General features: G+C 42.5%; 1 protein-coding gene across 1 annotated transcript in view; it reads right to left on the reverse strand.

Annotated features, from left to right (window-relative positions):
• The window catches only part of RSPH1 (radial spoke head component 1), a 607,409-nt gene that overhangs the window by 452,187 nt on the left and 134,747 nt on the right, over positions 1 to 20,475 (reverse strand). Inside the window, exon 3 of the mRNA XM_044071826.1 lies at positions 19,099 to 19,204. Coding sequence (XP_043927761.1) covers positions 19,099 to 19,204 — 106 coding nt within the window. The remainder of the gene's footprint in view (positions 1 to 19,098; positions 19,205 to 20,475) is intronic.

Consider the following 20,475-nt stretch of genomic DNA (forward strand, 5'->3'; position numbering starts at 1 on the left):
CCTGGCTTCCTATTGGTCCTTTTTGATAAAGTCATAAGTAGTTCCTCATACTATTCTGGCATGTCCAAAAGTCATTTTCGGGTTTACTCTCCAGTCCAACTGGTGAATATGGGAATCTTGAGGCAATATTACAACTGCCTTATGTACACAAACCACCCTCTCCTCTTCCAAACAAGCTCAAATATATGTGAGAGATGCAACTATATAGCTAAACTGGAGGCTAAACTCTCTCAACATAGTACTGGCATGGTCAGTCTGGAGGAGAAGTTAATCACACACACCACAAATCCAGTCTCACATAGACCTATCGCAACAGCAAACCAAACACACAAACACACAAAAACATACTCGGAGGCTCTAATTAAAAATCTGCCCAAGCAACAGAGACCTCCAAAGCAGACATCCAAGCAACCGCTACCCAACAACAATACCCACATATCACATAGTCAGTGTGCCACACAGTCACAGCCCTTTAAGGCTAAACAACACACCTAATACACTTGTAATAGGCAACTCTATTGTCAGACACACTGACGTCCCTCTCACCAGGCTGAACAAGGAGAAGGTCACTGCAAGCTGCCTGTCGGGTGCCAGGATCTGCCACATAACACAAGCACTCAGGTCACTCCAAAGCAAGTACAAATATGACTCCGTCATTGTCCATGCTGGTGTGAATGACCTGAGACGTACCTCCCTGGATTACATGAAAAGAGACATAGAGGAGCTCTCTGATTGTGTAGCCCAGGCTGGTATGACCCTGACCTTGAGTAACATCTTACTCTCACCAAGAATGATACCACATAATAAAGACAAAATGATCAACTTCAACAATTGGCTAAAGTATTGGTGTCACTCAAAGGGGATCCAGTATCTGTCAGCCTGGGATGACATGCTCGACAAGCCACGTTGCTTCGCTAGGGACGGCTTGCACCTGTCACCCCTGGGTTTTCAAATACTGGCAAAGGCTCTTGCCACCCCCATAGTGCCTTTTTTAGGCAAGGCTCAAAAGACAAACCCACCTCCTTAGACAACACAAGGAAAAAGAAACTAAGGGTAATGCTGCTCAATGCCAGAAGTCTAAACCTCAAGATGCATGCACTCGAGGCTCTCCTCAGTATGGAGAATATCAATATCTGTGCAGTAACAGAAACCTGGTTCAAGGCTCCCGAGAGCACCCCAGCACTACCAGGTTATACCTCATACCACGCTTTTCGGCTGCAAAACTCGGACCGAACCACAAGTGGAGGGGGAGTATCCATATTTATCAAAGATACCCATACCTCCAGGTTAGTGGCACTGCAAGAAGCATCTGAGACCATCCATGTGCAACTAACAGTGGGCAAAACTGCCTTCCAGTTTGTAGCCTGCTACAGACCACCCTCCCAAACTCAGGAACCCCACTCGGCTTTCCTGAAGACACTGGAGAATATGAAGGTCTCTCCAAACACCATTATATTGGGTGACTTCAACTACCCAAACATAAACTGGGAGCACTACTCAAGCCCCAACACCCTCGCCCAATGGTTCCTAGAATTTATAAACTCAAATGCTATGGAACAACTGGTCACCACTCCCACAAGAGGGGAAAACATATTGGACCTGATTATCACCAACATGGGTACTCTATGTTCTATACCTGAGGTATACCCTTCTTTAGTAAGATCTGACCATAAATTAATCACTATGGATGTCCATATCCCATCCCCACCCCCAGCAAAGGAAACCACGGTCAAAAACTTCTCGAAAGCAAACTTCACACTTCTCAGAACTGAGATGGAATCCTACAAAGCCCCCGGGCCAGTGGAAATTACAACCGAAACCACAGAATCCCTTACAAATGCATTCTATGGATACTTACAGGAATGCATAGATCATGCTATCCCAAACAAAACCAAGACACACTCCTCCAAAGGCAGGAGACCTGTCTGGTGGACACTAGCCATAAATAGGCTATACAGCAGAAGGAGGAAGTTACTACAGGATAGAGCAAAATCCCAAAAAGGGAAGGCAACTCTGATTAGTACTAGCAAGAAACTACGATCCCTCATAAAAGCATCCAAGGCTAGCTTTGAAAGAAAAATTGTACAAGACGCTAAAGATAATCATAAGGCCTTTTTTACTTATGTCAGGAACTTGGGTGGAAACTCCCAGATATGCTTTAAGTTAGTGCAAAATGACAAAAAATACACTGAACCCACAGACATTGCCAACATCCTGGCAGACAGGTTCAGTGCAAACTTCTCCCCCCCTTCCCCCCCAAACGTGCAAATGACTATCCTAACAAAGTGTAGCCCCCCTGACATCACAGATGCACAGGTGAGAGCTGCCCTCTCCAAAGCAAAAAACACAGCATCTATGGGACCGGATAGTGTCCCGGGCTGCATTTTACATGAGCTCCAAGAAGAACTGAACCCTCACTTAAAATCACTGTTCAGTCTCAGCCTTACAACAGGATATGTACCCAAAGAATGGTGTACAGCAACAGTGGTCCCACTCCATAAAGATGGTGCCACAACGGACCCCGGTAACTATCGCCCTATAAGCCTGAATAGTCTGGTCTGCAAAACTATGGAGCGTATCATCATGGAACTCATAAACAAAGACATTGGGAACCTCCAAACACTGGATCCTACCCAATTTGGCTTTGTTAAGGGCAGATCTTGCCTCTTGAACCTGGTCGACTACTTTGAAACAGTCACCAAGGCCATAGATGAAGGGAAGGTAGTCCACACAGCCTACCTTGACCTCGCAAAAGCCTTCGACACAATACCCCACTCAGGCATCATAAACAAGCTCACCAGCTTAAATATCAACCCCTATGTCACAAGATGGGTTGTAAATTGGCTTAGGGATAGAACCCACATGGTCAGAATTGCAGGTGCCATGTCAGACTCTAAACCAGTTACAAGTGGCGTCCGACAAGGCTCAGTCCTGGGACCTCTCTTGTTCGGTATATATTTCCCTGAGGTACAGGCTAACACAGGAGGACTTTGGCTGACCAAGTTCGCAGACGACTGCAAACTGGGGGCCATAACTGACTCGCCGACTGACACAAGCATCCTCCAAAATGGTCTCACAGAGATGGATAACTGGTGCCAGAGCTATGGCCTGAAGCTAAATGCCAAAAAGTGCATAGTCATCCTCTTTGGGAAAAACTAAGTGCCCACAAATTACCACATAGGTGGTATTCCATTAAGTACGGAAGAAGTAATTAGGGATCTGGGGACCCAAGTAGATAGTAATCTTTCCTTTGACAATCACATTGCCAAAGTGGTTAGAAGGACCTTCTATATAGCCCACCTTATCATGAAAGGGTTCACATCTAGATCAAGAGAGGTCATTGTGCCCCTCTACTCATCAGGCCCATAATTGAATACAATGCCCCATTTGGGATGTACCTTACCAGACACCTGCAACAACTTGAAAGATCCCAAAAATACCTCACCAAGAGGATTAAGGGACTCAAGCAGATGCCCTATGCAGTTAGACTAAAGAAACTCCAGCTCTACTCAGTTGCTTACCGCCTACTCAGAGGCGATCTGTGCCTGATGTATAAAGCCATGTCCAACCCAGAATTAATGGACATGCTATACCTCAGGAAATCCAAATCCCTTAGAGCTACACGCTCCAGTGACTTAAACCTCAGCACAGAAATAAATAGGACATGCTGGACAGACAGATTCATAACCCAGAGGCTCCCCTCACTCTGGAACAAAATCCCAATCCATGTTAGGCAGAGCCCCTCAATGACCCTCTTCAAGAAGAATTTTGACGATTGGATGGGAGACCGTAGATTTACCCCTGGGATCTCCTCTGTGTCACTGCTAGACAGGGGCACTTTAAACTAACCTTAAATGGGCTATCTTCTGTGACCTACTATACTGGGGCACAGTCATCTAATCTAAAAGGGTGGCGAAAGCCAAACACACTCTGGCTAGGCTTGTAAATGCCCTAAGGCAGATAGCCTAGTATCTACCTATGAACATATATGGTGTAATTACCATAGCATAAACACATATGGATGGAGAAGGAAGGAATTCAAAGCATCAAGGAGAATGATCCTTGCAAAGTTTGTTCTGAGCCTGGAAAAGGAATCCAGTATGTAATGCTTTGTGAATGTATGTACTGAGGATCAAGCTGCTGCCTCTAGAATACTTCTAGAGTCTATCCCTTTCCAAAAAGCTAGAGATAAAGCCAAATCCCTGGTAGAATAGACCTTAACCTTACCTGGAAGTGGCTTGTTATGGTGAGCAGAGCAGAAAGCAATAGTATGAGTCTACCAGCTGGAAAGTGTCTGCTTTGATACTGGCTGTCCTTTTCTTAGCCTCAAAGGAGACCAACAGCTAATCAGCTTTCCTAAAACATTTAGTTCTGTCCAACTAGTATCCGAGCTGTCTGTGGGCATCCAGAATATGTAGGATTCTTTCTTCCTTGTTTTTAGGCTCCAGAAAAAACAGGGTGATTAATAGTCTGGCTTAAAGCAAACTCTGAAACCACTTTAGGCATAAAAGAAAAAAGAAAATATGTTCTTACCATAACATTCCATCTATGTTTTGTTCATCTTCATTCATTCATTACTGATGGGTGTCGGTTCCGTCCTTGGAACTGAGTCAGCCTTATAACAACCTTGTGCCAGCCCAAAAAACTCTTGAGCTAAGCTTTTACCCACAGTGCCTTTCTCCCGGTTACCTCAAATTGAGTTTGCCCGTGATAAGGAAAGCAGAGGCTTTTTCTGAGCAGAAACCCTAATGCAGGATTAGGACCCAATCTGATCCTCCAGGATCCTCTGGAGGGGGAAGGTGGGTGGGACGTAATGAATGAATGAAGATGAACATTACAGATGGAACGTTATGGTAAGGACATAACTTCTTTATCTGATGTTGTTAATCTTCATTCCTTACTGATGGGACAGAGTCCCTAGCTACTTTATGTCCTGGGATGGCTTATGGAAGAATGTTCCTGAGCACCATTGAACCAAGGATGCTCTTCCACTGGTGACCAGATCCAATTTGTAATGAGTAATAAAGGTATGAAGGGTAGACCAGGTTGCAGCTGTACAGATATCATCCATTGAAGCTCTTGAATGAAAAGCAACAGAAGTCGCCACTGATCTGGTCAAGTGTGATTTGACCTTGCTCAGTAGAGGAATTTTATTATGTTGGTAGATGAAGGATATACAGTTTCTCAACCACTTTGATAAGGTCACTTTAAAGACAGGGTCCCCCAGTTTTGGACCTGAGAAGGAAACAAACAACTGGCCTGATTTACATAAGGATTTTGTTCTGTGCAGATAAAATTGTAATTGTCTATGTAAATCTAGCAAATGAAGGCAGTATTCCCCTTTATTTGAGTAGTTAGGAAAAAAAAGACAGGTAGGTCAATTGTCTGGTTAATTGTCAATTCTGAAATAATTTTTGTAAGAAAGGAATGGTTAGTCTGGAGTGATACTCTGTCCCTATGAAAGAACATGTAAGGGCACTTGATGCATAATGCCTGAAGCTCGGATATGTGTCTTGCTGAGGTGATGGCTACTAAAAATAGTGACTTCCAGGATAAGAACTTCATATCACAAGTGTTTGCACATTTGAAAGGTGGTGGTGACAGGGATTGCATTACTAGTGTTAAACACCAAGGGTCAATCAGTTCTTTGAAGGGTAGGCTGATGGGCGAGACCCCTTTTAAAATTGTTTTACAGAGGCAATGGGAGATTAAGGATGAATCTTGGAATCCATTATGGAAATTTGAGATGGCAGCTAAATGGACTCAGATGGTGGAGGCTGCTGCTCCTGACTGGAGAAGATCTGACAGATAATCCAAAACCACACTAACAGGAGCTGGGCAAGGGTCCAGTTTTCTTTGTCAGGACCAAATAAGGAATCTCTTCCACTTGGTGAGAGAGATTTTTCTGGTGGATGGTTTATGTGAAGCCAGAAGAATATAACGTACTGGGGAGGTAAGCTTACTCTGCCTGGCTATTACCAGACGTGGAGAAACCAAGCTGTCAGCTTAAGACTGGGAAGGATGGGGTGAGCCAACACTTGCAGATGCGAGATCAGTTCCGGAGTTGGATCCAGAATTCAGCGTTGGTGTAATAGGTGAGGCCAAAGGATGGGAAACCAAATTTGTTGAGGCCAGTAAGGGGGAATGAGGATTACTTTGCTTCTCAGACGAAGGACCTTCTTTAGAAATAGGGGAATCAGGGGGAAGGCATGTAGAAGTCCTGTGGGCCAGTCATGTATCAGAGTGTCCCTCTGGGTTTCTCCCTCTGGGGGGGATTAGGGCAAAGTAGCTGCTGCATTTGCGATTTGCTGGAGAGATGAAAATATAGCAGCAGGGGTGGCCATAGTGGCTGAAGATGTTCGCCACCATGACTGGATTGAGGGACCACTCGTGTGGCAGTAGGATACATATGCTCAGCTTGTCTGCAATCATGTTGGAAATCCTGGGAATATGCGTTACTATCAGAAAGAGGTCGGAAGCTATTGACCATTGCCAAATTCTCATGGCCTCTCGACATAATGGATAGGACTTGGTTCCTTGATGTACCAGACTAATGACATATTGTCGGACTGCATAACAATTGTTCCCGATGGAAGGACATATTGAAAAGCTTGCAATGTCAGAAGTACTGCCCTCAGTTCTAGGACACTGATATGCAGATTGGCCTCTACATCTGAACAAGTACCAAGGACCGTCTTCCCATGGAAAAGAACCCCCCACCCTATCAGGAAAGCGTCCATGGTCACTGTGGCCCTGGGTTGAAGAGGGGAGACAGGGCGATGCCATAATTCCTCGTCTGGCTTCATCTACCACATTAAATCTTGCTTGCATCATTGTGTTATGTGGATTTGAATAGAGGTAGGATGGTGCAAGAGATACCACTGTGTCAGTAGAAGCCATTGGATAAGTTGCATGTGTAATCTTGCTAAAGTAACTATTGTAATTGATGCTGCCATTGAGCCCAGGAGTTGAAGAACCACCCGAGCTGAGACTTGGTTTTGACAGAGTATCACCCAGAGCTGGGATCTTATCCTTTGTAATCTGTGATCTGGGAGAGAGACCAGACAAGCATGTGCATTGACAAGTGCTCCTATAAATTCCAAGGTTTGAGATGGAGTTAGGTTGCATTTCCCCCAATTTATTGAGATTCCCAGAAATTCTGCTAGTGTGAGAGTGTAGTTTAGAGCTATCTCCAGTAGAGGCTTGGTGGGGGTGGTGAGGAGCCAATTGTGTAAATATGGAAACAACCAGAATCCTTGAACTCTCAAGTGAGCAGTTACTACTTCCATGCATTTGATGAACACTATGGGGGCTGTAAAGAGTCCAAAGGGCAGTGTGTGGGATTGGCAGTGATTGTCTCCTAGCTGGAACTGAAGGAATCTTCTGGAGCATTTGTCCATTCTTATGTGGTAATACACATCCTGAAGATCTACTGAGCACATCCAATCATCTTTCTCCAGAAACAGAAGGATAGACTGAACCGTGACCATCTGGAATTTTCCCTGTTTGACAAATTTGTTTAGGATGCTGAGATCCAGAATTGGTCTCCAGTCCCCTATCTTTTTTGGCACTAAAAAGAATCTTGAGTAGAATCCAGATCATAATTGGTCTGGTGGGACTGTTTGGATGACTCTTTTTTAAGCAGCTTTTGTATTTCTTGAGTTGCTGCTTCCCTTTGACTGGGTGGACCATCGGGGATTCATCTTGATGACTTTGGGTAAATATTGAATGGTATGTGGTAACCTTTGGCTATGATCTTCTGCACCCAAGAATCTGTGGTCATTGTTTGCCAGGCAGGGAGGTGCAGAGAGGAACATCCCCTGACTGCTTCCAGAGGAAAGCAATTGGGCCACTTTTCAGGAGCACTGATAGGGCTGCCCAGAGAAAGAATCTCTGGACCCCTGGTTATGCGGACCCCTCTGCCTCTGTAGGGACATCTTCCAGATGAGTTACCCCCTCTGCCCCTGGGAGTAAACTCGCCATGTGTGTCATGGAAAGAACCTTGAGATTTCTTGTGCCACATCTTTCCATTCCTCTGATTCCTAGAGTAGGGTCGTTGAGGGGTGTGAAAACATATGCCCATGGCAGACAGGGTCTTGTCATCTTTTTCACACCTGGCTAACGTGTCTTTGACTTTTGGGCTGAAAAGAGAAGAAGCTTCCACTGGAGTGTTAAGAAAGGAAGACTTAAAAGGGTCCACAAAGTCACAAAGGTGCATCCAGGTGTGACGTCTCATGACAATGCCTTTAGTAGCGTCAGAAATCAACCACATAGAGAAATTGGATATGGATTCCAGGGTCACAAGCTGCGAGGCAACTTTTTCATGTACCTCATCAGAAACTGCTCCTGCTAAGGTTTCGGAGAGTACCAAGACCAGGTCTCGCTGAAGCCTAGTGAAGTGTACTAGATAGTTCAAAGCCTAATGGCAAAGGATGATGAGGCAAAAACTCACTTCCCTAACCTGTCCACCAACAGAGACTCCATCTTTAGGGGGTGGACAGTCTGGGTCTCCTCGGCGAGCTCCTTCCTAGTGGCTGCCACCACCACCACCACCATAACGTCTACAGGGAGGCCCTTGGACCAGTGTGGGTTTTGCTTGGGAGGGGATAAACTTTTGTCTAGCCTCCATGCGATTGGTTCAATAGTATCAGGACTCTTCCATGAGTGCTGCATGATGAGTTTTACCAGCTCGACTGCAGGTAGGGTTACCCAGGAAGTAGAGGATTGAGCACGAAAAGCCTGCAAGAATACAGACTCCTCAGAGGAGAGGTTGGTGGACTTCCAGTCACCCAGCTGTTTCAGGATTTCCAGTATTTCTCCAAAGGAGACATCATCAGGGGGAACCGTGGGGACCCCTCCCCTTCATCGTAGTCCGTGTCTTCATTGAGGGACTCCTCAGAGGAGTCCACATGCTTCCTCTTGCACTTCCTCTTGTGTGGTACCTCTTCAGCTGGGGCTTCTGAGGAAGATTCTGAAGAAGGGGCACCCTGCGGTAGGGTATCTTGAGGCTCTTGTGCTCAATGTCCCAAAGTGGTGGCTTGTGTCAGCTGCGGCTCAGAGGGAGGACATAACTGGTATTCCAACGCTGATGGTTTGCCTGCAGAAGCAAGGTCCCTCTGCATCGCTTGGAAAGCTGGCCCACCTGAAGAGGGATGGGAGCCCGGAACCAAGAAGGACAACCTCAGAACCGGGGTCACACCCCACTCCAATGGGCCTACTTCCAAGGAAGGAGCCCCAAGAGGACTAGGTACTGTCAGGACTCCCAGAACCATAGTAGACGGCATGGTGAAAAAAAGTGGCGTAATATTAGGTGTCACGGTGCCCACAGACCAGTCATGATCCTGAGAATGGCCCAGCTCCAAGTGAGCTGAACACCAAAGGGTCAGCTCCGGAACCACAGTGAAGTCCACCAGTGGAACTACAGAGATGGGTAATAAAAGAGGCGCTGGTGGTGAGGACTTTGATGCCTGCATGGAGGTCAAAGGAGGAGACTATGTTGGAGTCTGTGGAGACAGACTCCCAACTCCAAATGGGAGGGAAGTTTTGGAAGGTATTGTAATCCCTCTAGCCATCAGCACCTGATCCACAAGATGCACCACATCCAGTTCCGAGAGGCTCTTGGTTGACCGTGTCAATATTCCCAATGGGGAGTTAGGCCATTCTAAGAAAGGGCTAAACTGCTGCCCAAAGAAAGGATCTACCATGTGTGAGTATCGGGTCCAAGCAGAATGGTCTATTGGCACCAAGGTCTTGAGACTAGAGACATGTATGGAAAGGGTGTCCAGTACTGGAATGGATGGAACAGATATTGGAGGCAGGCTTGGTGCCATAGACATGGTCGGTGCCATGGTCGGTGTTGGGGTCACAGTTTGCGAAGATGGCATCAAGGTAGAGATCAGCAATTTAGGTAAGGTCAATGCCGTGGACATTGTCGGTGCCATGGCTGGTGCTGAAGACACAATATTTGAAGATGGCACCGACGACGGTGCCATGGATGCCAGTTTGGGCCCTGGGGCCGAACAAGTCAATATGGGTATCTTTTGTCTTGGTTCCTGCTTCTTATCACCAGAGGGTGAGGAAGGAACTGAATGCGGTCTCTTTTTGTGCTCTTTATTAGGAGGTGGTGAGCCCTCTGACTCAGAATTATCCTCTGAGAAGGGTGTCTTGAGAAGGCCCTTCAAAATCAACTTATTCTTTCTCTTGTTAAGGGTTTGAGAGCTGAACCCTTTACAAATAGTACAAGGAGAATGAACAGAGAGATGAGGGACATCCAGACAATACGCACAGGATACATGGGTGTCAGAATTTGGCATTTTACAACCACACTGGTCACATTCCTTAAACATTGAAGTTCCTTTTTTCTCCAACATGGCGGACAACAAGATTATCAACTACTACTACAATAAACTCTAAAAGGAAAGAAAGAGGAAAGTTTTTTTTTTTTAATGAAGAAAGAAAGAAAGAAAGAAAAGGGAATACCAACAATTATATCAAAAATACCTCAAAGAGTAAGGGAAAGAGAAAGGGAGAGAGAAAGGGCCTGTACCAGCAATGATACTTAAAGATTACCTAGAAGGTAAGGGAGACAGTAGATCAAAAAGGTTAAGAGGGTGAGTAAATGCTAGTGATAAACTAACGAAATATGTTAAAGGTATAAGACAAGGAAATTATTAAGAAAAAGGTTTTTAAGATGAAAAAATTGAAGTACTTAGCTGGGAGCAAGCTTGACACGGCTTTACGGCTACATGGCAAACAAGATCTGAGGTAACAGGGAGAAGGGCACTGTGCGTAAAAGCTTAGCTTGAGAGTTTTTTTGGCTGGCAGGAGCTTGTTATAAGGCTGACTTGGTTCTGAGGATGGACCCAACACCCATCAGTAAGGAATGAATGAACATTAACAACATCAGATGATTAGTTTTCAAACAAATCTTCTCCTTATAGAAGATGAGATAGAGCTGACTGACCATAAGAACTTGTAGCCAGGACACTATTCTTGCAGATATCATAGCAATGCATAGTACAGTTTTCCAGGATAAGAACCTCAAATTAGCCTGATGAGCTGGTTCAAATGGAATAAGTGTCAACTTTTCAAACACAAAATTAAGATTCCAAGGAAGAGTCACGTTTTCTAGGTGGGCAGATATGTAAAAAAATAATTTCAAAAACTGCTTGACTTGAGAACAGGTAGAATGGATAAAAGATGAATTTTAATAGAAGAATGAGAGGCCAGAGAATAACAACTAATACAAATATCAAGAACCAGAGGCAAGTGGTAATGAATGGGTTCTGCTCTTAAAGTGGCATCAACTAGAACACATGATTTTCTAGTATCATTTTTTTCACCTACCTTAATACCTACCTGCTGCAAATCCTCAGAAAAAAGGTCCCTAAAAGGTATTGAAACTCCATCATCCTGACACTCAGCTGAAGTGTTTTTAGGTTGGGGAGTATCAAACAACCCCTGTCTTGTGTGAGTAAATCCAGTTTCTAAGGAAGCATGAGGTAAATTATCTTGGCCAGTTTCAGAGAAAGGAGTTATCTGAGTCCTACTTACCTGTAATAGTAGATGTTTGAATTTCATACTGCTTCAGAGGTATATAGATTCTGTGCCTACACAAAACCCCACTGATAGCTTTCCAGAGCTCAGAATTGCCTCCTCTGACTCTCTGTAATATGTGACTGGGCAAGTCCTTCCCATCAAGAGAAGACTTACCCCTATCACAGTCAGGCTTTAGTGCCAAGTAGGAAGAATCAAGAAGGGCCAGAAGCAAGAATTGCTTGAAACCAGCAAATTCCCAGCCACAAAACTCCAACACAAAACACCAAACCCAACCAACATCATAACAAAGTTGGATAGTATCGAACTATACACAAAATAAGGGGGATAGTGGGTGGGTGCTTCCACTGAGGCAATGTGAAATTTGAACATCTACTGTTACAGGTAAGTAGGACGTAAGCAACTGTACTATGTTCATTCACACTGCCTCAGTGGGATATGGATAGATTCCCCAAACTTATCTTACTTGGGAAGGGGAAGGATAAGGATCCAGGAGCCCCTAGGGAATGGCCCTCACAATGACTGCTGTAGAACTCGAGAAAGAATCCAGTTTGTAGTGCTTTGTAAAGGTATAAACAAAGGGCCAGGTTATTTCTTCTGGAATGCTTCTACAGTCCACTCCTTTCCAATATGTCACCAAAGAAGGTAAGGCTCAGGTAGAATGTGTCTTAACCTTTCTTGGAATATAGTTACCATGGTGGGAGAAACAAAAACAATAGTAGAGGACAACTAAAGAGCAATTATTTGCTTAGAGACAGTTTGTTCTTTCTTAGCCCCAAAACAGGAAATAAACATCTGTTAGGCTTTCCTGAAGGCCTCAGTTCTGTCAAGGTAGTACCTGAGCTACCTGTGCACATCCAAGGTATGCAGAATCTTGTATCCCTTGTTTTTTGGGATCAGAAAAGAGAACTGTGAGATTGATGGATTGATTCAGGGTAAATTCAGAAACACATTTTGGCATGAAAGAAGGATTAGTGCTTACTACAACCATGTTGCTGTGGAAATCATATAAGGTTGGCACACCATGACAGCTTCCATCTCAGAGACTCGCCTTGCAGATATCAGGGCAACAAGAAAAACAATTTTCCAAGTGACAAAGTTTAAATCAGTCTGAAAGGCAAGTTCAAAAGGAGATAATGTCAGTTTTTCAAGAACAAAGTTGAGATCCCAAAGAGGAGGAATTTGCTTTTAAGGGGGTCTCAAGTGCTTCACTCCTTTCATAGACTGACCAGAAAAAAAGAGATGAAAGTGGGGAATCTGTGGGCAGACAAGTTGAGATAGCTGCAAGATGCATCTTGAAAATGCATAAAGTAAGCCACCATTCAGTAGCTCACACAAATATTTCAAAATAGAAGTAGACACCATACCAGGCCATCATGTTATTAGTTAGGCACCATCTAGAAAATCTTTTCAACTTGAAAACATAAGATTTTCTAGTTGGTAGTTTTCTCCCTCCTTCAAAACATGCTGTACATCCTTATGGAACAAGTGCCTAAAAGGTATCAACATGGAATCATCCAGGCACTACTGACACTGTGTTAGCAGATCCAGAGTATGAGGAAGTTTGTAGTAATTGCCCTTAGCCAATTCCATTAAAATAGAGAACCAACGTTGCCTGGGCCAAAATGTTGTTACCACAATGATCTTTGGTAATTATTTATGAATCTTCTGAAGTACCTTGAGAATACATGGAAAGAGTGGAAATGCATAAAGGCGCATTCCCATTCAAAGGAACAAGAATCTGTCTGTCCTCCAAGCATGGCTGCAGGAATGTCTCAAACAGAATTTTTTCAACTGTCTGTTTTGAAATGAGGCAAACAGATCTATTCAAGCTGCTCCCCACATGTGGACCAAATCATGGACAACCTCTGTCCTAAGCTTCCACTTGTGAGGGTCCATCTGGGATCTGTTTAGTATGTCTGCCACTATGTTTTTCTCGGACAGGATTATGAGGCCTGAAGCATCTTCACAGAATGTTGTAAGGCTAGCTCCCAGACCATAACTACCAACCAGCAAAGAGGGTATGACCTTATACCTCCCTGTGGTGTGGTTTATGAACATTAAAAGAGGACCTGGAGACCATAAGTGGTGACAAACTTTTAAGGCCTGAATCATTGCTGACATTTCTTTGATGTTTATGTGCTTTGTAACATCCACCAAAGTACCCCATTCACTTAGCACTTGATCTCTCCTGGACACTGCCTCCCATATAAAATCTGATAAGTCTGTCTGAACTGATTGAAATGGGGTCTGGAAGAAGAAGGGTAGGCCTGGACTGAAATACATTTGAACCCTCTACCATTGTAACTCATTTCACAAGATCCAGCACTGCTACCTGGATCTATAAGGAATACGGGTGCTGGGACCAACATTTTTATAAGTACCTCTGAATCTGTCTCATATGGAGTCTGATTATGAGGTTCAGTGATGCCATGCAGCCTAGAATTTTGAGGAACTCTCTTGCGGAGGCAGCTTCTTGAAGACAAAAATCTCTTAAAATGTTCTGATAAGTCAGGACTTTGTTGGTAGAAAGGCCAGTAAATTCTTTGCGTATATCATACACAACAGGAAGACAGTTCTTTGAGTGGATGTGAGATGGGACTGTAATAAAGGAAAATGTGGATGGCTTAGGTCCTGCAGTAAGCAACCACTGCAGCCAGGCACTTCATGTATAGTTGAGGTATATTAGGTAGCCCAAAGAATAATGCAGAAAACTGATAATGTGAGGCAGACTCAGCAAATCACAGATATTTTCTGAAGTTGGGAGCAATTGGAATGTGATAAGCATTTTTCATATCGAAATTCACAACAAAACAGTAGTCCACGAGAAGGGGTAGAGCAATCCACAAGATGAGGATTTTGAATTTAGGTACTTTTAGAAAGGTGTTTAGGTAAGACAAATCTAACACTGGTCTCCACGATATCTTATTCTTGGGTACAAAAAAGATTCTGGAGTAAAATCCGTTTCCATTTTGCGGAGTAGGAATTGGTTTTATAACTCCTACTTGCAACATGTGAAGGAGTACTGGTGAGAACAAATGTGTCTGGGAGGATTCCTCTAAAGGGATGAGAGGATTTTCTGTCCACTGCCAGGAGTATCCCCTATGAATTGTTTTCAAAACCCATTTGTCTAAGACTATTTGTGGTCATCTGCTGGGTTGAGCGAAAGCCTGGGGGAATGGAAAATGCGAGGGGAGACAGGAGGAAAAGATGGGATGCCTGAGTCTCAGCATAGTAATTCTTTACCAGGAGATTGATCCCTTTTGCGAAAGGACCCCCTTTTATTTGATTTGGAAGCATTATTCTCCTGCCATTTCCTCTTTCTACCCTAACTCTTGTTAAGCTGGGAATTTTGTTTGTTCTGTCCTCTGAAGTTGAATGCCATGTTAGTGGTGAACCTGGGAATATGACACATTCTAGACATCCCATGGATCACTTTACCTCTAGCACCATGCTGTTTGAGAATCTGGGTAGCAACAGGATCAAACACAAATTCAGAACTTAAAGGATCATTCAAATGCTTATTTTTCAAATCCTCAGAAAAATTCTGGTTATGTCACCAAGCAGGCCTTCTCGATACAACAGAATCAGCTGCATTTCTAGAATTTGTGTCCACACCTTCCAAGACACTTCTCAAAGCATGTTTCAAAAACTGAGTCACACAAGAAACAATCTCTAACACTTTTGTTCAGACAGCAAAGATGCAGCAAGGTCATGCAAACTGTAAGTGCAGTGCAAAATAAACCTCCATATGAAGTTTAGATACTGTAGAATTCTAAAGACTAAATAACTAGACTGAGCCAACTTTTTTCCCACCTGAGATTCTAACTCCACTCTAATTCTGTCCAGGGGTTGTTGGGTTAGAAAAAGCAATGGATCTCTTATTAGAATTGGGAGCCGTCAGCTGACAAAGGAGTAAAGTGAGTTGCAAGACCAGAGTGCACATTCTAGCCTTTTTTAGGAACTGGTTTACTAGCCAAAGGGGTTTTCCATGTAGTGTGTAACACAGGAGGAACAGCCAAAAGATATGGAATCTCATTCTCAATAACTTCATAAACTCTGCCTATCTTTGATGCAGCTCCAGATTGCTTCCAGTCAAATACACCTCTAAACCTAGGTAGTATCAGTGGAAAGGTGAACACCAGGTTTCTGAACTTGTTCACCTTCCAAAAAGTCAGACTGGATGGACTCATAGTGGTCACTATTGTCTGCATCAGAAACCCCATCAAAATCTGCAGCCATAGACTGATGTCTAGAGAAGGTAGCCTCATGGTCATTCTGTATAGGAGCATAGTTCCGAGATTAGCTGACTGTGAACCACTCTTAGCTAAGGAAACCATATCAGCCTGTACATGACGATTGTCTGCAGTATAGTGAAGTTTCTGTTTCTTTTTACTGTGAAATATACTAGTAGACAAAATATCTAGGTATAGAGTATTATTTCTTGTAACAGGTCTGTTTTCCAGACTTTTCTTGTGCTTAAAGGGTTTGGTTCTCCTGTACTTCAACCAGGTACTGGAACAGCCTTGGAGGATGTGTCTGACCCTCATACCACAGACGGCTGTGTGCTCACACCATAGGGTGATGGGGAAAAGGTAATTGGTCTGCATGTCAGCTTAAGGCAAGAAAAGATTTACAAACCATAGACTAAGGTAGTTATTTGTTGAATTTTTTTTTTTTAGGTGCAATTCGATTTGAATTGGGGGGGGGCTTATCAGAATCCATCAAGTCGAGGGAGAACACCAGCCAGAATAATACACTGACAATTAAGGGCTGACTAACGGCAATAATAATAGAAAATATAAACTACGTCTGCACATAGGGCTAAACTGCATAAAATATAGCAGAAACAATTTAAAATGTGCTAAGCCTTGTTTTATAACCTACACAGTGTTAAGAAAAGCACACATAGTCACAGTACCCAATAAAATTCACATGTTCAAACAATGCCCCAAATTAAATATATGACCATAAATCAAATATAAACTGTTTAAAACAGCCTAAATAAGCATTTACTTGGGGATTCCCTTGTCAGAAATAAAAACAATATCCACAGAAAATGCAATTATTTTGTTGGCTTTAGACACGACTTATTTTCCTTGGAAAAAAAAAGAGAGACAATCTTACTCGTGATTGTTTTGTTCTGGCCATCATTAGAATAAAAAGTTGTTAAAAAATATGTAAGATGCATCTCAGATCATCTAGAAGCCTAGGACTTCTGCTGGCCTAGTGCCCTCATACCCCAGCTTAATTCAGTCACCTCCTCCAAGCTTATTACAATGGAGTCACAGCATATTAGACTGTGTTTCAAAGTATGATGATGAGATAAAAAGTAATACAAAATGTGAAAAGCAAGAAAGAAGTAATCCATTTGGATAGAATGAGGCCAGAATGGGTGGGAGTAGGTGGACCAGAGAGATGCACTGAGAAGGTGCAGGCAGACTAGTGTGTAAAATCGGCCCCCATGGAGTCCTTTGTCTACTCCATGTCACTTAAGGTTGGCCTTGCTGATTGCTGTTAGATATTGGAGATGTATATATTCAGTAAAGCATCTGTAATGAGTAGGTGTATACTGGCACAGTCTGTAGATAAAAGTGAATAACCACATAGTTTTTTCACTTACCCAGTAAGGCAGGAGGGCAAGCCCCACCAGGGCTCTCGCTTCTGGCTCCAATTGCCTGGGCATCCGGCTGCAAACTGCTCTGGGGAGAGTGTCAGGTGGGGAGTTTGACTGGGGTGGTACACCTGTCAAAGAGTAATATAGGTGCCCTAAGGTGAGCTCAGGGAGGACAGAAACCTCATATGGAGGAGAAGGGCAAAAGCTCGCTTGATCTTGATTTTTATTATGAATACAGACCGTGAAAGCAGGGTCTCACAATCCTTCTGGGTTTTTGGGTTTTAAGCAGGAGGTGTCAGAAAAGTTACCACAGGTGTAACTGGCTTGTTACGGCCATGCGTTTATAGCAACATTGCTTTTTGATCATTCGATGTTGGGTGAAGCAGAATTCACCAAGCGTTGGATTGTTCACCCACTAATAGGGAATGTGAGCTGGGATTAGACCATTGTGAGACAGGTTAGTTTTACCCTAATGATGATGTGTTGTTGCAATAGTAAACCTGCTCAGTACAAGAGGAACTGCAGGTTCAGACATTTGTTGTATGTGCAATAGTCATTGACCTGCTGTAATACAGACCCACCCATTCAATTGCTTCCTGCAGCTCCCCTCCTGCTTTGAAGTCACCAGTCACCATTAAGACTGTCACTTCTCCTAGACCATGCAACAGTCCTGCATGCAATTCCTGCAGACTTTAGTACTGTGTGATTCTGAGCAAGTCACTTAAAAAGACATTGCTCCAGATTCACCCCTGACAAGGAGCAGTATGCCCAGTAGATTTATCTTGTTAGCAAATGTATGTTGTCTGGCAGTTAGCACAGAGTAAGGTTATGAGTTATTAACAAGCTGCTTCCTTAATTCTAGGGTTTGAGCTCCTCAGCCTCCATCGCCTACTTTGTGACTCTAAGCAAGTCACTTAACCAGACAATACTCTGGGACCACTGGAAAACTAGAATAAACTCCTTAATGGTCTCCTGGTCGGCAAGCCTATAAAACACCTACGAATCTATGGACTAATGTGAAATAAATACCAAACTGTACCAGTTAAACAAAACCTTTTCACAGGCACAACCAGAGGGAAATGCATATCCTTGGAGCACCATATCTGAATTGCACATACTTATTTGCTATCTGCTGATTCCCAATCTGTGTAAATCCACAGTATATAAATAGTTTTTTTTGTCTGTTGCTAGTTTCTTTAGTAAATAAGTATATGCTGCTTTAATATGCACAAAACCGTTCTATATTAGTGTCTTGGAAAAGTTTACAAACACTAGCATCCAAAACTGAACTGTATGCATTTTAGGAGAAAGTTTTCTGTGCCTCAAAAATCAGTCATGGACATTTCACAAAAAAAAAAAAAAAATACTTCTGAAACATATTTCTTTAAGCACAGCCAGTTTTGGACAATTTCATTGGATATATTAGTAATACACCTACATAGTCTGCCACCTTGGTGCACATGAACGTTTTTTTCTGCCTGCTGCATCACTATGCATTTTCTCCTTTTAGTGGCTTAATTTTTGTAGTTTCAAAAAACAATATGGCTCTAAAAAACGAGTCATCTTCACCTCCATTTATGTGTCTTCGACCTGCACTAAGAATATGTGGCTGTATAAAATTAATAAACACGTGGAGTCCAAAGCTGTGTACATTCCTGCACACATTGGTGTACCAAGCAGTACACACAAATGCATACCAATCCTGGATATGAGCAGATGTGCACCTAAAGCAGCAACCACATTGCACTTCAGTGGCTACTTGAGGGGCAGTCATTAGTATGTACAATTTCTCACTAGTTTAAATGAGTCTGTTAGTTACTGGGTTCATTGCCGCTAAGATAAGTGGCCAAGAATGACTGTAGTTTACAGTTTCTATAAATTTGCACCACCCATAAAAAACTATATTTTCAAGTCAGGTGACTTACCTTCATAGACTGAGCCATCAGGATAGAAGAAAGTGCCTTGCCCATGCTTTTTGTTCATGGAATATTCGCCAATATACCTTGCTCCATTTTTAAATCTGTAAATTCCCTGAAATATATTTAATAATGGGACTGAGAATATATAAACCACTGTAAAATAAACCATAAACCATAACATATACTTTGACAAATTAGTGATCATGTGGACATGCAGACTTTTAATTTTGTGCTATTTTATGCTGCTACAGCAGGATGAACACTTTGTGATTACCTGCCCAATCCTATATCACAGAAAAACAATTTTGCAATCTTCATGGAGGCAATGGAATACAAACTGCACAAAGTATATCTACGGACTGTAACTGCTCCTCCAGACCTTTTACTTGTTCTAAACTGCCTATTTGTTTACCATATGTAAAATATTAATGATGAAGGTAATACTAACACTAAAAGAGAACTACTTTCTGAACAAATCTCACACTCGACTATTCGAAAAGACACAGTGACATCATCAAGACTACTAGAAGGAAAGCTGTAAGCTTACTTCTGCAGAAACCTCAAACATTTCAAAAGAGGTATTTTGCTCATGACATATGACAGCAAAGTTTAGGATAATTTGGCATATACATGATTTTGCCAGTTCAGCTTGCACTGAATGATTCAAACTAACTGAACATTAAACTGCTCATAGTGGGTCAACTGGCAGCATCTGAGAAACATAATTTTCTCATCCATAAAACACTGAAATACAAAGGTGAGGTCATGTAATAAGTTTTGCAGGAGCAAACAAGTTTTACAATTTAGTCACTAAAGCTTCTAGTCTAACATGGTCCCTTCATTAGGAGGTACTCTGCTGAGAAACGCTTGTCAGATTACATCACCAAAATGAAGGGTTGCAGTCTCATGTCAAGGTCATTAAAGGATTAAAGGGCAAACTAGCAATATTAAAAAAAAAATAAAAACAGACTATTCCAATAAAAACTGTTGCAGCAGATTAAAAAAAATCTACAGAAGGAGAAAAGAAGACAGAAAAAATATATATCCAGGCAAGTATATTTCTATAGAAAAAGCATAGGAAAATAAGCAGATAGCATATAAGTACAGCACATATTTTTAAAATACAAAAAACAAAACATTTTGACCAAACTGTATTTGAAAAGCTTAAGATTTACCTTAATATACCACAAAAGAATATATATATATATATATATATATATATATATATATATATATATATATATGTATCTTAAATAAATATATACACATATATATATATATATATATATATATATATATATATATATATACACACACACACACACACACACACACACACACACACACACACACACACAGTGGATATAAATACTGTACACCTTC

The sequence above is a fragment of the Protopterus annectens genome, chromosome 5.part0 (genome assembly GCF_019279795.1).
Source record: "Protopterus annectens isolate FY-2018-M chromosome 5.part0, PAN1.0, whole genome shotgun sequence".
Lineage (NCBI taxonomy): Eukaryota > Metazoa > Chordata > Ceratodontiformes > Protopteridae > Protopterus > Protopterus annectens.